This window comes from Cebidichthys violaceus, unplaced genomic scaffold (assembly GCF_023349555.1).
Source record: "Cebidichthys violaceus isolate CVI_PGR_0920_01 unplaced genomic scaffold, fCebVio1.0.p SCAF_12, whole genome shotgun sequence".
Taxonomy (NCBI): domain Eukaryota; kingdom Metazoa; phylum Chordata; class Actinopteri; order Perciformes; family Stichaeidae; genus Cebidichthys; species Cebidichthys violaceus.
Genome location: NW_027176285.1, coordinates 9,906,930 through 9,923,799, shown reverse-complemented (window position 1 = coordinate 9,923,799; position 16,870 = coordinate 9,906,930). Strand labels below are relative to the sequence as shown.

The window sequence follows — 16,870 nt, the reverse complement described above, 5'->3', positions numbered from 1 at the left end:
TGATTGAGATTTACTGTGCTGCCCTGAGCAAATCCACTTATCACAACTATTTCATTAGCAGTCATTGAATTTGGTTATGAAATATCTCCGTCATGCTGAGGCGATCGAGCAGCAATGCCAGCAGCAGAGTAGATGACGTTTGTGTCTGTTGAGAAGGTCACAATATTAAGTGATGATAGTCCTGCCTGATCATAGCATGCAGTATTTCATGATGGGAAGTTCTACAACCATGGCACCACGAAGCACGCTGTGGATGTTCTCAGACTAGGTGAATGACAGGAATAGCAATAATGTCCTTCCATCAGGGCTGAATGAGGCGTTGTAGATGCAAAGTGCGGCGTATTTCACTACACGACATAAAACAAACTGTTGCTAATTTTTGCTCATAAGACTGACAACAGACTGAACTGCTAGACACCACATTGTATCAGTGCCAGTGAGTTCAATTAGTGTTACGGGGCTGTTTTGCTGCTATAGCTACTATACTACACTGGAGCTTGTTGCAGTGATTCAGTCAAACAAACACCAAAACTCTTGAAGAAATGGATGAGATTATTGCTACAATGTCTTAGCCAACCATCTGTTCACCCATCTATCGATTCTCTGATATGTTACTGTTGTTAGATCTGGGAGTTTTTATGCCCCGATACAGGGCTAGTAAATCCGCTCTCTTTTAAAACGCCGGATCTTCTTCGTCCGTTCTTCATTCTTTTAACTTTAAGGCAGCTCTTCTGGGATCTCAAACTTATACTTGACTTTATCATTTCAACATACTGACCATTTCTATCCAGCCCAAATGACCACACAAGCCCTCCACTGCCCTCACCCGCCTCCTAGGGCCAAAAACACAATATCCCAATATCCAATGTCACGCACAAATGTGCACGTGTGCACACACACACACAGCACACTGTCCGTCCTCTGTTTTTAGCATTACCTCCCTCCCAAAATGTGCTGGTTTTAAATGCTGCTTTAACCTATTGAAACCCACAGAGCCCTCAGTGGGTGGATCATTACAAATACATTTTGAGTGGGCCAACATTGTTCAAACCAACAGAATTGCATTTTCAAAATTTGACTAAAGATCACAAAGTTACTGAATATGTAAAGCTGAATTGCGGAATTGTTTATAAAGTTATGGACTCAATTTTTTTTCTTCCATTTAATGTAATAATGCTGCCAACTGTGAAAATGTTTTAAAGACTAAATTTAATGAAAACACATGGGTTCAAGAGGTCAAGCAACTGTGTCTTGAAATTCACATAGATGTCATGTATAAACTTGGTGATTTTGGCACCTGTATTTTTGACGAAGGAGCCATGTTGTAGATATTCAATATGCGTTGGCTGTACTCCAGTAAACATGGCTCAAAGGAGAACATGAATAAATACTGAGATGATGCACTGGTTCAAACGAACAGGTAAAACACAAGTGGGTTAAGGTGGGCTGGAAATCAAACCCAGCTAGAGTTTCAACACAGGAAGTTGCTTGAGGTCAAAAACTGAAAAAAGTACAAAAAAGATAAACAGAAACAAAAGAAACCTTGAAATTCCCAATTTAATCATTTTAAATTAAATTTAGTCAATTTAATAATATGCACTTTTGAACTCATGAAACTCACAAAGTTAGAAAAGATAAGCTTTGCTGCTGAAATTCGAACAAACTCATTTAATATGTGTGAAGACAACCATGTTTTACATGGTTTTAAGCAAAACAATCATTTGTCATTCAGTTTAACCAAAGACGACAAGTAGAATAAATGGCATTAATGATGTTAGCATAAGAAGAGAAAGAGTGTGTTCAGATGGTAAAGAACGGGCTGGTTCAGTCAATCTACACAGTCAAGTTTGTGTAGAATCCAACACATCTTACTGTAAAGTAACCAAAGACAAAACCATAATAATTACCAACAACGGTATGGCAAAGGTAAAGAAGACATCAAGGATAAAATCAAGTTGGACTGATCTTAGAGAAGAGAGAAGTAAAGGAGTGATGCTAGCTATATTCTTTTAACTGAACAGAAAGAGGGAGCCTTAAGCTCACTCAGCGTGCAGCATTAAGGAAATGGGAAGCAAACCGCATTAGTGATATTAAGTTAGGGGAACGTTGTATTATCATTTTGAAGTAGGTTTATAAAGTGAATATGAACATGGAGATCTGACATGAATGTGAACTCTTATATATAGACCATGAAAATAAACTGCTGTACCCAAAATATTCATGGGTGGATTTATGAAATCACAAGTCCTCAGTTCACAAAGGCAATTCTATCTTCTTTAAGTCTGCAGCAAGTCTAGTGAAGGACCTCATTGTGCTGGTCAAGTTAACCCATAATGACAAGCTGCAGTCACAAGACGCTCTGCTCTAATTGGAGATAATGCAGCCTCCTCTTCGACAGCTCTCATGAAATTTCACAAGCTGTTTGCGTCTTTATGCAGCTCACATTAGTCTCCCAGATACTGTTGTCTTGATTAAACCTTTCTACAAACCTTTGACCTGTATTCATGAACTCTGTAAATAGCTTTAGTTAGGCTGATTTTCAGTCAGGATGACACAGGATGTCACAGCTCAGTTCTTAGACTGGGACGACAACGGAAGAAACACAGGTATTCTAACAAACAAATACAGTAGATGGGAGGAATCTGTAAAATCAGAAGTTGGGCGTGGATGAGTAAAAATATGCTGCATTTGTGTTGTGCTGTAAAAAACAAGAGAGATGAACACAACACAACAGAGAGATGTGTGGCGAGAGGAAATGTGCCCACAAAGTGTGCCCCAGCTAGGCAACAGCAAAGCACAGAGGGGCTGTCACACCGTATATGTTGTGCATACATACGTATACATCTCCTGCAACGATATCACTTCATATTCTTGTAATATGAGCTGTGGAGAGCCTCAAGGCTCTGTTCTGAGCCCGTTTCTTTTGTGCTACACACACTATCACTCAATGAAACTATCTGCAAATCTGGCAATTAAAAACATACCACTGTATTGACCCGTCAACCCAAACAATCCCTTGCAAACCTTTACCTGTGATGTCTTGCACCAGACTCAGATGTTACGCCAACAGTCACAAGTTTTTCTTCATGTGTATTATGTTTATGTTTGATTTTCAGTGGTTCACACATAGCCGCCTTTTTGCCAAATCTGTCCCTCTACTAAATGTTTTTTCTTTGAGAACCACAGCCCAGGGTTATTTAGACCTTTTGCTTGTGTGCTTGTTTTGGTGTCGGTTCCATTTACCATTTTTCCAATGTGGCTTCAATGAAGTCTTTTGAGACTAGAGCGGTGACTCAGGGCTATAAATATAAATATAAACTTGACTTGTTCTGATACATACAACTGGCCCGAGGTGATCCGGACCTCTCATTTTCTCTTCTATACCTCTTAACCTTCCTGTGATCCAATCTAAATGGTTCACAGTAGTGTTACAACCAAGACATCAGGGCTTCTTACTGATGCAGTGGGTGTATGAGGGGTATTTTTATAATGAAAGGCACTTTTATTAAAGCACCCATGGAGGAAAGTGGAAGTAAAGACTATATCCCCTTTTTGCCCTTCCTTTTCTTGTTCTTTGTTTGTCCATTGATATCCAAGTCAAAGTGATCATAAATATTATGTTTTATGAGGCCTGAGATAGTATGAACATTTTGAAAAATCATGGGACAAACAGTTATTCTTCTATCCATCCATCATACATTTAAGTGTGAGGTGTACACAGTGTTCTCTTTCCTTTTCTCAACTTCGCTGAACCCCATCCCTCTTTCCCTGTCTTACATACATAAACCCGTGACTGTTGAATTTATGGCTCGAGACACAATGGAGCCACCTGTCCTGTCAGATACACTTGTTCCTTCTCACACTCTCTACAGTCGACACATACACACATACACACAGTAACACAAACACACAAATCAAGCAGCTTCAAATTAACCCCCTGTCTTTCAGGCCTGTGTTCATGTTTAATCTGAAGATATGAAAACAACAGGCATATCATCAAACTTCATCTTCAAGACATTTTTCCCATTATTACATTTACCACATTGCCAACACTCTTTATGCCTGCTTCAAAAGATAAATGAATAGACACAAGCTAACGGGTAATGTGCTTAGGTTTATATGCATGTTTACATGCTAGTACAACACACACATAAAATACACACTTGTACTCAAATATGGCTCAGTCATCAATGATTCAAGACAATACAATCTCTTGCATTGCCTCAATTAAGCAAGGAAACAAACCCAGCGCTAAAAGGGAGAGTGGGATGCAGGGTAAGAGATTGAATAGATGGAGGAGACAAAGTGAATAAGACAAGCAGAAGGAAGGAGGGGAGTCAGTGAATGGCAATGACATAGAAATTAGATGAGTTAGTGGACGAGGGCAGAGAGAAAGAAATAAAACAGCAAAGGAGATCTTGGAAAATGTCCATCTTCGGTTGTTTTTTTCATGTCAGTGGACCATGAACAGCACTACGGATCCCTGCACTACGAAATGAGTTCAACATACCCAGGGTGTCTTTTCGTTTTTTGGCTTAACTAACTAACAAACACAATCCCCCTAAGCTGTCCTTCGATGGTTGTTATCCACTCGGTAAATCAACCCAGCGTTTCTTGATCTGGTTATGAGTGTGTTCACATAAAAGGGGTGGCAATACAGCATTTGACCAATTAAAAACATGGACAAGTCTACTGGCACCAGAGCAGCATATTTAACAAAAACAGAGCAAACTAAATTATTCGCAAACTGTGAAGAAGTCAAACACATAATCAAGGCTAAAAGTAACTCAGTTGCAGGAAGGACAGCTGCCGTTGACTGTGTAAATGTTTAAATTAACAGGCTTATAATATCACTACCCCAACGAAGGCATGAGTAGTTCTGACTATAATTACATTCTTGTGTTCCGTTAAGTTAATGTGTTAGTCAGATGTATCATAGAAATGACTAGAATAGAAGATACTTAACAAATCCCCTTGGGGAAATTATGGCTTGCATGACAATTTTAGCTGCAAATCCAGCGCTGTGAAACGGACTTGGGAGTAAATAAAAAAAGCATGAATAATTCAAAGTGGTAAGAAGTCTTGCTTTCATTTCCTATAATCCCGCACAGCATACATAAAAGTACTGTCAGCAAAGTAACGCAAGGTAATGCGTACAGTCTGCAAGACAGCACACAACTCCGCCATGTCGCACTGCAACATCTGGCTCACGAAGCTGATACACATCAGTGAATATATGATATGAATATAAGATAAGAGATAAGATAATATATCCAGATGTTGTGTTATTGTGGTTATATAAATTGAATTTATGGTGCTGTTAGATTGCATGTAGGAGACCAAACAGGACTTTTTTACCAGTGACATCAAAAGCCTGTCAATTAACACATTCACACAGCCTGCGTGTTATTTGCCATCGGTCCTTTACTTTTCTTTCTCAGTTAAAACTGTGTTGCTTTTAGTCAGGATTAGAACCTGAAGTTTCCTTTCTAACCTCAAATCCATCTAACTAGCAAATGATCACCTGACACACCTACCACTAACCCTGCCAGGAAACATTTCAAACAGACACATTAACACAAACCACCGAGAATATTAAACAAATTGTGTGAACATGAGTTTCCAAACATATTCTTGGAAGTGGAAGTGTTTTGTTTCTTATAGAGGTCAAGAGATCGGATTCAGCTGGCTGAGAAGATGTGATTTAATGCCTTGTTGACCAGCTAACTGCATGTGTTTGGTGAGCTAAAACTATGCTCCATCATGTTAGAGATAATGGCAGTTAATTATGTTTAAGGCCAGAAGGCAGACATAGTGGCTAATGACAATTTTTCCGCTACGTTTGCAAGTCCTGGTGAATTTCCCAGAGTCATTTTACACATTTTATAATATACTTTATATGTATAGTGCCGAGAAAGGTGCACTTTTCTCTCTTTCTCTTTCAGATGTCTACTGTCTCTGTCAAACAAATGCAAAATGCCCAATTTTGTAACAACATTCATGATCCCTAGAGGATGAATCCTACTCATGATGAATCACTTAAGTGATTCCCTGACTTTGAAACTAGCGCCACCAGCAGGTTAACATTTGTGCTTCAGATGGGTTCAAAGATTAAAATAAGACAAAAATCACAAAAAAGTCAAACAAAAGGATAATTTGGGGGTGTTAAAGCTTAGTTAAAAAAACAACTCTTTTGAACACAGATAAATTCTATGCCACAAGTAATACACGGATGTTAAATACTTATTTATGCTTTTCAGTTTTGAGAGTCTCAAAATAGGACGATTTTTAAAGTAAAAAATGATCTAGAAGGAAGCTAACCTTGACCTTATTTTCTGCCTTCTGTGACAAATAATTGTGCACAAATACAAAAACAGAGCTCAGAAACTGCATCCAGAAATAAAGACTACCACATCATATTATGAAATGAAGTTACACCTACCAGTGACACCTGCCAAATGACATGCCTTTGTGTAACTGTGTCACCAGGGTGGGAAAGAAACATAGAAGGAACCAGGTGTGATGAGTTGATACCCTGAAGTCATATTTCCCAAAAGATCTCACTGAAGAAATGAAGACTGACAATAAGGACCTTCAGTTGCCCAAGAAATACTCTTATTCTTAAGGTCAAAATATCGTCATGAGGATGAAGCTACAGGAAAACACATTTGTGGACAGTCACCCGGGAACAATAATGTGAACTCTGTCCCACGGTTACCATGGCAACGAGAGACCCATTCCAGGGGAGCAGCTGTGCTGTGCGTTCTCCAAAAGCTCGAGATGTACCTATGAACTCTGTCATCGTAGCTTCTCTCCAACCCCTCCTGCTTCTCATTTTCAAAGTGCCATCTTTCATCTTTATCTCTCTCCTTCCCTTTCCTCCTTTCTCTTTTCTCTTTAATTTCCTGTGTCCTGGTTTACTTTAAGTAAGACATTACATTAAAGATTGGTTATTGATTGATTGATTAAAGTCTTCCCTTTGCTTCTCTCTACTTAGTGTAATATAAATGGTTAAATGTTTCCACCATTACACTTGCCAAGTCCACTTCCAAACTGAATGAATCCAGCTCAACTCAATTATCAAGGCTGTTAAAAAAATAAAAGAACATGGTTTCTCTTGTTCTTCCTCTATCCACTCTCTTCAGTGGTGGATCTGAACGACAGCAATTTGGCTGGAAGGATGTCTGAGGGATTTAACTCTGACCAATCAGTCTGCATTACTCTTGTTTACTCTGTTCTTTTGTTTTCTTTACTCACTGACTTATATCATTGATTTCTCCAAAGAACATATAAGGTCAGTGAAGACTAGATAAGACTGCATGCTTACATAGCCCAAAGGGCTGTTGACAACAAGAAAAAGGAACAAAGTCAATCCAACTGGACACTGTAACCTTTGTTGTCATTTTACTTACACTATTTAATGACACTGACAGATGAGAAGCATATTCCCATCTCCTTTGTTATAAATAAATGGACCACTTGTTTTTGGCCCATTTATTACAACTACAACATATGTAGCATACTGTAGCTTCCCATCCACCAACCCTGCCAATTGTGTTTGCAGAGCGCCAGGCCCTTCTGGTTTAGATTTTGTATGCATTTAACCTGCCTACCTAACTTTAATTATGTATTGAAATTAATGGTAGATTTAACAAAAAAAATATGTGAATAAAGGTACCTTGTATTGACAACATTTTTACCTTTTGCAGAACCTTTACTAAAAATAAAAGCAGCAATACACTATAAAAATACTCCAATACACAGTCCGACATTTGAAAATAAAAGTACTCATTAGGAATGGTTATATTGTGCTATATTACATTGTTGGACCATTAGTATTGATATGTCTAACAAGCAAGTAGAGGTTACAATCTTATTTTGCAGAGGAACTAGTACATATAGCTGTCAGATAAATGTTATGGCCTCTGAAAGGTCCAGTATGTATATTTGAAGAAAACCAAATACTAACATTAACTGGCATCTAAACTACTAAAATTAATATCTCAGGAAGTAAAAGTGACATTATTATGCCTCAATTAGATAAACCAGTTTTATTAGAAGAGGATTTTAGAAAGAGGGAATGAGAGGAACAAAATAAAGAGCAGGAGAAGAATGAAGAATGAAGAAGAATATTGGTCCCTTCCTGGGTCATAACAGTCCAAGGAACAAAAGAAGACATTCAAAAAACAAACATCAGTGTGTGTCACTTGGAAGTGTGGACATGTGTCTGTGTTTCGGAGACAATAAGCCTCCATTGGGGGTGCGATGCTGCTTGTTATCTCCCTCAACAGCGATAGCAAAGTTGTTTTCTAGTACTTGTGAACCACATTATTTTCCACTAACTCCTTTCATACAAGTCTCAGTGTATTTGCTTCAGTGAAATAATTAGCTCCATCTCACGTCACAGGTTTTTATATAAACTCACACACACACAACCACAAGGATCATGTTCTACCTGCCTGCAATCACAGGTCATATATCACAAAAGACACACATGTCTGATTTGGAAGAGGTGTATATGTGTAAGCTAGTATCTGATATGTTAAACATCCTGATGTTCACAGCTTCTGTGAAAAAAAAAGAGTGTGCACAACTGACGGGAAGGCAAGCTAAAGGTGTGTGTGTGTATCTATGCGTGCATGTCCACGCCAACTAAATATATATTAAGCATGTTTTGACATGCATTTTCCTGGACAATCTGCGGTCTGAAGATTTAAGAGCCATTATTGCTTTGTGTAATACCAATAACTCGTTAAGGGACCAGACCTTATAGATGATCAATCTCTGAATGACCTCATTACATGCACCGCGATGCACCGGCCTCTTTTGCCCGAGCGATGAGGCGGGTAATAGTCATTTATCTGTCAGACCCCTCCATCGTGATCAGGCCAAGGGGAAAGGAGAAAACCCAAAAATGGAAAAGGAAGCGAGGGAACAAGTGAAAGAAGGGTCGGTAGATCAAAGGAAAAACAAGAGGACAAGATGTCAGGTGAACACATAAAAGTGGGCCGAATCTTTTTAATTGAATCACGAAAGATACAAAAGACTATTGCTTAAGAGAGTAATACAAATGCTTTAGGCCACAAAGTAAAGTAAAACGTAAAACTGCCAACATCATCATCATAAAATTAAAGTGCATCCACTCATATGTGCATAATAATACTGCTATTCATATACCGGTGCTGCAGGGTGGCAGGACTATTCAGTGTGTCAGCAACACTAATTGAAGCAGAATAGCTTTGACTTGGCAGCAGACTCAGACCTCAAAGATATCAACTGTGGTTTATTAGCATGAAATTGCCATTTACATTTCAGCTTAAACTGAGAGCCGATGACGTAGTTTTCCTGTATGTGTACATATGAGTTTAAGTTTTAGCCATTACAACGCAATCTCACTCATTTAAAGAGTAACATGTTGCACTGCCACTCCTACAAAACCTTTGGAAGAATCAAGATTCATTCTCTCACAGGAACCAGGCACAGGCCATCACAGCGAGACAGGGGAGAAATGGGATGGGGTTGGGGTTTTTTGGGGTGTGTGTGAGTGTCACATGCAAAGATGCAAAGGCATTATTGATAGAAGCTGAGCGTTCAGAGAGAAAATGTCATTTACGTAATGTGCCCTGTGACGCCAGGCAGCTGAAGACAATGTGACCACTGAAAACGACTGGAAAAGGCCTTTTATAGAAGGAGCAAAGAGAGATGTGTGTGTGTGTGTGTGTGTGTGTGTGTGTGTGTGTGTGTGTGTGTGTGTGTGTGTGTGTGTGTGTGAGTAAGAGGATGGTGAGAGAAGATGCGTCTATCTTTTGTTTCCTTTGTGTCTTACAATCTGTTTGTGTGTGTGCATGTTTGTCACAAGAGGTTGTGTGTGTGACATTGTTTTTTCAAAGGTTATAACAAATAACAAACATCTAATTTGTTCAAGCTGGGGCTAGCGGCCAGTTGATAAATCACAGTCAGTCTTGACTCTGTGTGTGTGTGTGTGTGTGTGTGTGTGTGTGTGTGTGTGTGTGTGTGTGTGTCATGGACACTGTCAACTATTGATCAAGGACAGGGGCAAGATCGAGGTTGATGACAGGAGGAAAATGCTCTACCTTTGTATCTCACTTAAAAAGAAACTTCTTAAACGTCATACATCTTCGCACCACATTCATTCAAACACAAGTACCATTTGCTTAAACTCTGTATTATTGATCATCTCCCTATGTATGTATCAACAGGCAGTGCCATAAGGTACACACCCCTGCATCTAATTATCTCTCTCTCCTTCTAAGAAGAGAAAAACCCTACAATTCCACCCATGAGGAATAGAGAAAAGCAATTTTCCCCAGTGTGCTTCCTGTTGTTCTCCTCTGGCCCCTCTGTTTGCTCTCTCTATCACATTCAGCTTGGCTCTGAGTGTGTTTTAATGGCAATCTCCCTATATGCTCCTCTCTCTCCTGTTCTTCACCCTGTGACTCCCCAGCCATGTGGAGGGCTAAATGATGTCACTGGCACACAGCCAGAGAAGAAACGAGTGAAATAAAATCGCCAAACGGGGGGTGGTAAACAATCTGTTGTTTGGAAAATACTGTCTACAACTCTTGTTTACTATGAGGGAGGTGATATTACAGGGGTAATTATATTAAAGAGAGCTATTAAAGCTATATGTGAGAGAGGGAAATAAGCGCATGGAGTGATAGAGAGAGAATAAAACAAAGACAGACACCCAACTCCTCATATAAGCGTGTCATAGAGATGCCTTGTGATAAATAAGCTTTTATTGCTTTTTCCTATCTTTCCTCCCATCTCTCTGTCTTGTTTTTCTCTCCGTATGACTACACCACTCCCTGCCCTCCAGCAGCACAATATCAGCAACTCACAATAACCACATTAGTTTTTAGTTATTACAAACAAAAAAACATTTTCGTCCCCAAAGCAGCAGAAAATCAATTAGCATGAAACCGCTCCACAAAATGAGACGTGCTCTACAGATGAGAAATAAAGCGATGGTACATAAACCCTACCTGGCAAGAGGAAGCAGTTCCAGGTTACAATCCACTAAAGGCAGATACAGGCACTCCACACATCCCCATTAAAGTGGCCTACTTCCTCTGTCAAACTGTTGTGTGTGTTTGTGGCTGGATAGCCGGGCTGGTGTGTGTGATTCTGTCAGGGTGGGCTAGGCCAACTGAAGTGTGCACACAGAGAGAGAGAGAGAGAGAGAGAGAGAGAGAGAGAGAGAGAGAGAGAGAGAGAGAGAGAGAGAGACATCCCAAGAGGCTAAGGAGGTAGACTCCCATGCTGCACAAACAAGTGAGAAGGAAAGAGGGAGAGGAAAGGAGAGAGAGGGAGGAGATAGCGATAATGATAAGAGACAAATGAAAAGAACATGCATGTGCATAGTGCGTATGTCCACCGAACATAATAACTGGTCTCCATGATTGCAGATGTGTGTGTGTCTGTAAATATTGTCTGACATCTGTGTCCATTTGTGCCTGGACAACCTCCCTCAAGACATTAAGGCACTGCAGCAAGGTCCCACAGGATGCACAAAGCACACAATGAACACATATCCATTGTAAACACACACACACACACACACACACACACACACACACACACACGTGTATTAAGTTTAGACTCACATGCAGGTCTCTGACACACACAATGCAGCTGTGAAGTCATAGGGTAAAAACATATGAAGCAGAAACCATGCCACATATATAAAAGCATCCTATCTTAAAAGGAAGGAGTTATCTGTATATAATGGCTGTTAATTACCGGCCTTAACACAAAGAATGTTTCTTACCGACTGTTAATACGGAGAATGTCCCGATACTTCCTGGTTTTGCAGCCACATTTCTAAATTCAGTAATTCTTAAACTCCTAATTTCTAACAATTCTGATTTTGACACTGACTCATTTTCTGAGTGAGTGCATTGGAGTTTAAAAAGATAAGATTTGGAACATCTTTGTAAGTCAGAAGTTCATAACATTAGATAAAAACCTACTATACACAATACATTAGTGCTGTGCCGAGGCTTCGGAGCGTGTCGAGTACGTTTCCTGTAAAGCGCATATATGATGTCCTAAATAAAAACGAATAGAGTCTCTTTATTAACACTTACTTATTACACAAGCACTTTCGCTGCCCTCTGCCTTTTTAAACCACTGCAGCTTTAGTTTCAGACCACTAATATTTACCCTCCTGCCATCATTATAATTTGATACTTTTATTGACCAAAGAATCAATTTACACACATTTGATTACCAGCATTTTTTCCATCGTTGTTGTCTAGGTTTTCTATTGCTGTGGTTGTTGTCAGAGCACCATCTAGTGGGCCTTTATGCATCAACAATTTCAGATGAAGGGGTGCCCTGGTAGCTCACCTAGCAGACCGTTACTCAAATTTAAATAATTTGTCTTTAAAGGAATACAAAGACAGCAAAATGCCGTTGAACTCCTGGCAAACGACATTGTGGTGCATTGCTGCTAACAACTGGAATGGAGTGTGGAATGGGAAATGCGCATGCGTGGAACGCCGGAACAACGCAAACCCTCAATTGTTGTGTGTGTGGCCACGTGTTTTGCCACTGTTGGCTAGCTAACGCAAAATCTTGATTCATAGGCAGGCAGAATATGAATTTTTGTCATTCCAGCTGACAGTGGCATAACACATTTATTTACAGCCCAGCTGATTTCTTTTCTCCTATTTGTCATGTTGTGGTTTTTTTTGTCATGTATTTGGAAAGGTTGTCCTTTAAACAATCCGAATTGGGCGTTGAGAACCCCTGGGCTAGGACAATATAGATATGTATTGTATGACTATATATATATATGGTTGAGTCATAGCCGGCCACAATATTCTTGACCACTGATGGTGACATCAATGCACCATTTGTGTTTGAGATCAGAAAGGACTCACTTTGATTTAAGCCAGGCTAATGACAGCTTCTCACTGAAGCAGCAGGCCTTCTACTGTTGTTCCATACGGACATCTACATTTCCCGACGTTATTAAGAGGAAAATAACCAATGAGGCAACCAATCCTCTCAAAGCCTCATTGTTTAATGTTTACAGAAGCAGCTGTACAATAACCTTGGAATAGAAACAAGGAAATCCGATCAAAGAATAAGTAAACAAAACCAAGAATATGTGTCCAACGCCAACCTTGAATAGTGGACTGTTTTAAAAACACATTTAGGTCGCACTATTCGTAAAGATACCCAGTCCTAAAGTGCTATTGGTAACGCAGCAGAGGAGAATAAAAATGTTGAACACTGTGTCGGCGTTAATAATTCTACGATATAATAACAAATGTTACAAAAAAAGGCAATATATGCTATTCAAAAGTGAATGGATTTCCATTCACCTGTTTTTCCACACATTTTTAGTTTGTGCATAACCTGAGCAGAAAAATCATTAAAATGTTCTTTACGCTTGGCTGAGGTGGGAAAGTTAGTATATCGATAAAATCAATATGCAGCAAAGTGCAACGGAAACAACAAATAAATCAAGACAATCATTAAGCTTTTGACTGAAACTTCCACTGTAGCTCCACTGAAGAAACTAAAAATAGAGGCAGACACAAACATCAGATCTGCAGGGAGCATGAAGGAGACAGTGACATTCCTTAAATTAGTGAATGAAACAAACAGAAATGCCATATTTCCGTTTCATGTTTTTTTACATAGTTTTAAACTGTTTGAAGTCTGACTGGAGTGATCCGGATATTTGCGTAATAGTATTTTCATTAGCAGATTTTCTTGAAATGTTAAAATTAGCACTTTACTTAAATGGAAACCAGTCTAATGTGTCTTGTAGATAAACAAATGTACTGTACCGGAGTGATTAATTGAACAACATGGTACTCTCTCTCTCTCTCTCTCTCTCTCTCTCTCTCTCTCTCTCTCTCTCTATTCTTTAACCTTTCTCTCACTCTGTTATCTCAAGAGCCTCTTAATGCTACTACGGGGAAATGTTGGTTTTTTTTCTCCTCAGAGTGACAAGGAACATTTGACGATGAAAGGCAGGAGACACACACAGCTGCTGTCTCTGTACACGGGTCAACAACTATCCACCACTGACAATACCCTTCAAGAGGTAAACGTCCAACACAAAACAAGATGGTGTCATAAACAGCAGGCAACAGTTATTCTAATTACTACAAGAAACAAAACAAAAGACATGAACTCAAAAGTCTTTGCAGCAATTACACTGATACTGAGTCAACATTAACAGTTATAGAGCCTCTCCAACTATACAATTGTATGCATTAATAGACACTGAAGTAAAAATAAGGCATCCACATATTCTCAGGTGTTTTTAATTCCCTGCCTATAGAGCTACATGAGCCCCAATTCTCTAAAGAATGAATCACACCAGAGAAATTAGACAAATTTATCACAAACTTCTGTCTGAATTCTGCATACAATTTGACTATACTATAATGTGCAGTATAGCAAAGGGTAAGAAAATGTCCAATGCTCATCAGAACCAAGAAAACAGAGACAAAAACTTCCAACACGTCTCGAAAGAAACCACTGCTGCACAGGGTGAACATTTCTGGTTATGTAAATGTGACTAATGCAGTTGTGACTTCACCTAGGACGGCATTTTCACAACAGTTGTGAGATAGTGCTGCTTACACACACACAATCCAAAGACGGTCAATTCACACACACTCAGATACTTGCACCATATTTACAGTAATAAGCATGTACACACACACACACACAAACACAATAATCTCTATAGAGACGCCACCTGAAGCCTTCAGAAAGGACTCTCAGGTTGACCTTCATACCAGACCAAAAGATAACAATACATTACCTTAGACACGGGCATCTGGACGCGAAGTGTGCTGAGTGTTTAAGTGTGTTGTCATTGGTTCGTGTCCCAGAGTACGGCAAAGAATAGCACAGTTCACCCACACAAACACACACACACTGACAAAGCACGTGTGCAGCGCGAATAGAGACAAGCTGCTGATCCAATGTGACCATATGTGATCTTTTTTCTTCTTTTTTTCTGTCCGTTTTTCTGGACGTGTCAGTGCTTCAATTTCTCCTCTTGTTTCTGTTTCTCGGCTTTGTTGCTGCAGTCCCAGCTTCTCCCCGAGCTCGGTAATAACGCGCGTGTCAATGTGTGTGCGAAGGAGCAAAAGAGAGAGGGGAGAGAGAGTGTGGGGAGAGGGGGGGGAAACAGGGATTTGATGAAGGACGGGAAATGAAGACAGATGGAATCAGGGAGAGACTGAGGTGTGAGAGTGAAAGGAGGAATTGTAAAAATGTGATGTATTAAAAATGTAGAGAGTGTGATGGTTATGAAAAGATCAAATGCAACTAACTCTCTGGAGACCAAAGCAGTCAGTGTCCTTCATTCTCCCCCACTGTCTGTCTCTCTCTCTCTCTCTCTCTCTCTCTCTCTCACTGTGTCTCTCTATCTCTCTCTCTCTCTCTCTCTCTCTCTCACTGTGTGTGTCTCTCTCTCTCTCTATGCTATTTTTAGAAGTTGCTCCGTTGCAAATCAAAGCACTGAATCCAAACCTATCAAAGAGAAGGATGTTAAGGGCCATGTCTTTCACACCTAATAAGACACACATATTTACACACACACACACACACACACACACACACACACACACACACACACACACACACACACACACACACACACACACACACACACACACACACACACAAACAACCACTGTCTGTTACAATGACCATGTGTCTGCATCAGACCTAAGGGGAGCCATGTAAGCTATATACGTCAGGCCTTATCTAATCATATCATGTGTTAATAAATAAGGGCCTTTTCAAATAGCTATTTTAAACCTAGTCAACTACACTGCACAGACCGCCGTCTCCCTCACTGACTCTGGCTAGAGGTATTCTCCAGGACCTGCATGAAGTAATGATTGACATCTAAAAAGTAGAATATCAACTTTATGCCAACTACATTTCAATGTTTGCCAGTTTTTCGACTGCTTCCAGCACTTTACCCAATTTTCTTGTTAATTGGTGGCAGGATTTTCTCACAAATGTCATCAATCTAATCAAATGTGTAAAAAAAAAGAAGCCCTGTTATTTGAAAATGAAACTATTATCCCAGCTCCATTGCATGCTCAGTGGAGCAGACGTCTTTTTTTGGAGTAAAGAATGTGCATAATTAAATTTGACAGTGAATGGATTTCATGCTCGGCTGTACCTTCTTAGGACTAAGTCTGCGGGGCTCTTATCTGTGCTAGCTCCTGTGCTGATGCATAATTGCCATTATGTAACACAGTTATGAATAGTTAAAGGTGAGCTAAAATAAAGCCAAACACCACTCCATCAAAGGGAAATCATTAATGTTTAAAGAGAGACAAGGGAATGAATCCTAAACTACAGGCCACAATGAATAACATCCATGAGCTGCGTGTCTGTGTGTGTGTGTGTGTGTGTGTGTGTGTGTGTGTGTGTGTGTGTGTGTGTGTGTGTGTGTGTGTGTGTGTGTGTGTGTGTAACTGACAGAGACACGGGGAGAGCTAGAAGGAAACATATTTGTTGATAAAGACGGACAAAGATAGACTGAAAGTGGACAATTCCATAGTTGCACCTGATAATGCTGCAACAGAATTAGAAAAGCAAAAAATAAATCTTTTTTTAAAAATGTTCATTTTAAACATAAAATAGAGAACAGAAAAACATAAGGAGAGATGAGGTTTCTTGTTTTGTGGTCAACTTCTCAAATTCTCAGTGTAGAATGAGGAAAGCGCACCAGAATAACAAATACGCTCTCAAATTGTTTGACATGTGCATCTGCATAGGAGCTGTATTACATGGAGGACTCCAGAGTTTATCAATATTTCCAAGTAGTCAGCTAAAGAGCCTTTATTTTTGA

General features: G+C 39.6%; 1 protein-coding gene across 5 annotated transcripts in view; it reads right to left on the bottom strand.

Moving 5' to 3' along the window:
- The window catches only part of rgs3a (regulator of G protein signaling 3a), a 127,102-nt gene that overhangs the window by 33,260 nt on the left and 76,972 nt on the right, over nucleotides 1-16,870 (bottom strand). The window contains exon 1 of one of the 5 annotated variants that reach the window (XM_068706288.1): nucleotides 14,816-15,264. The exons of 3 other annotated variants lie outside the window; for them this stretch is intronic. In XM_068706288.1, the coding sequence (XP_068562389.1) occupies nucleotides 14,816-14,830 (15 nt within the window). In that variant the 5' untranslated portion in view covers nucleotides 14,831-15,264. Of the gene's footprint in view, nucleotides 1-11,006; nucleotides 11,126-14,815; nucleotides 15,265-16,870 lie in introns of those variants that run through there. One more of the 5 variants, XM_068706289.1, reaches the window with a different exon arrangement.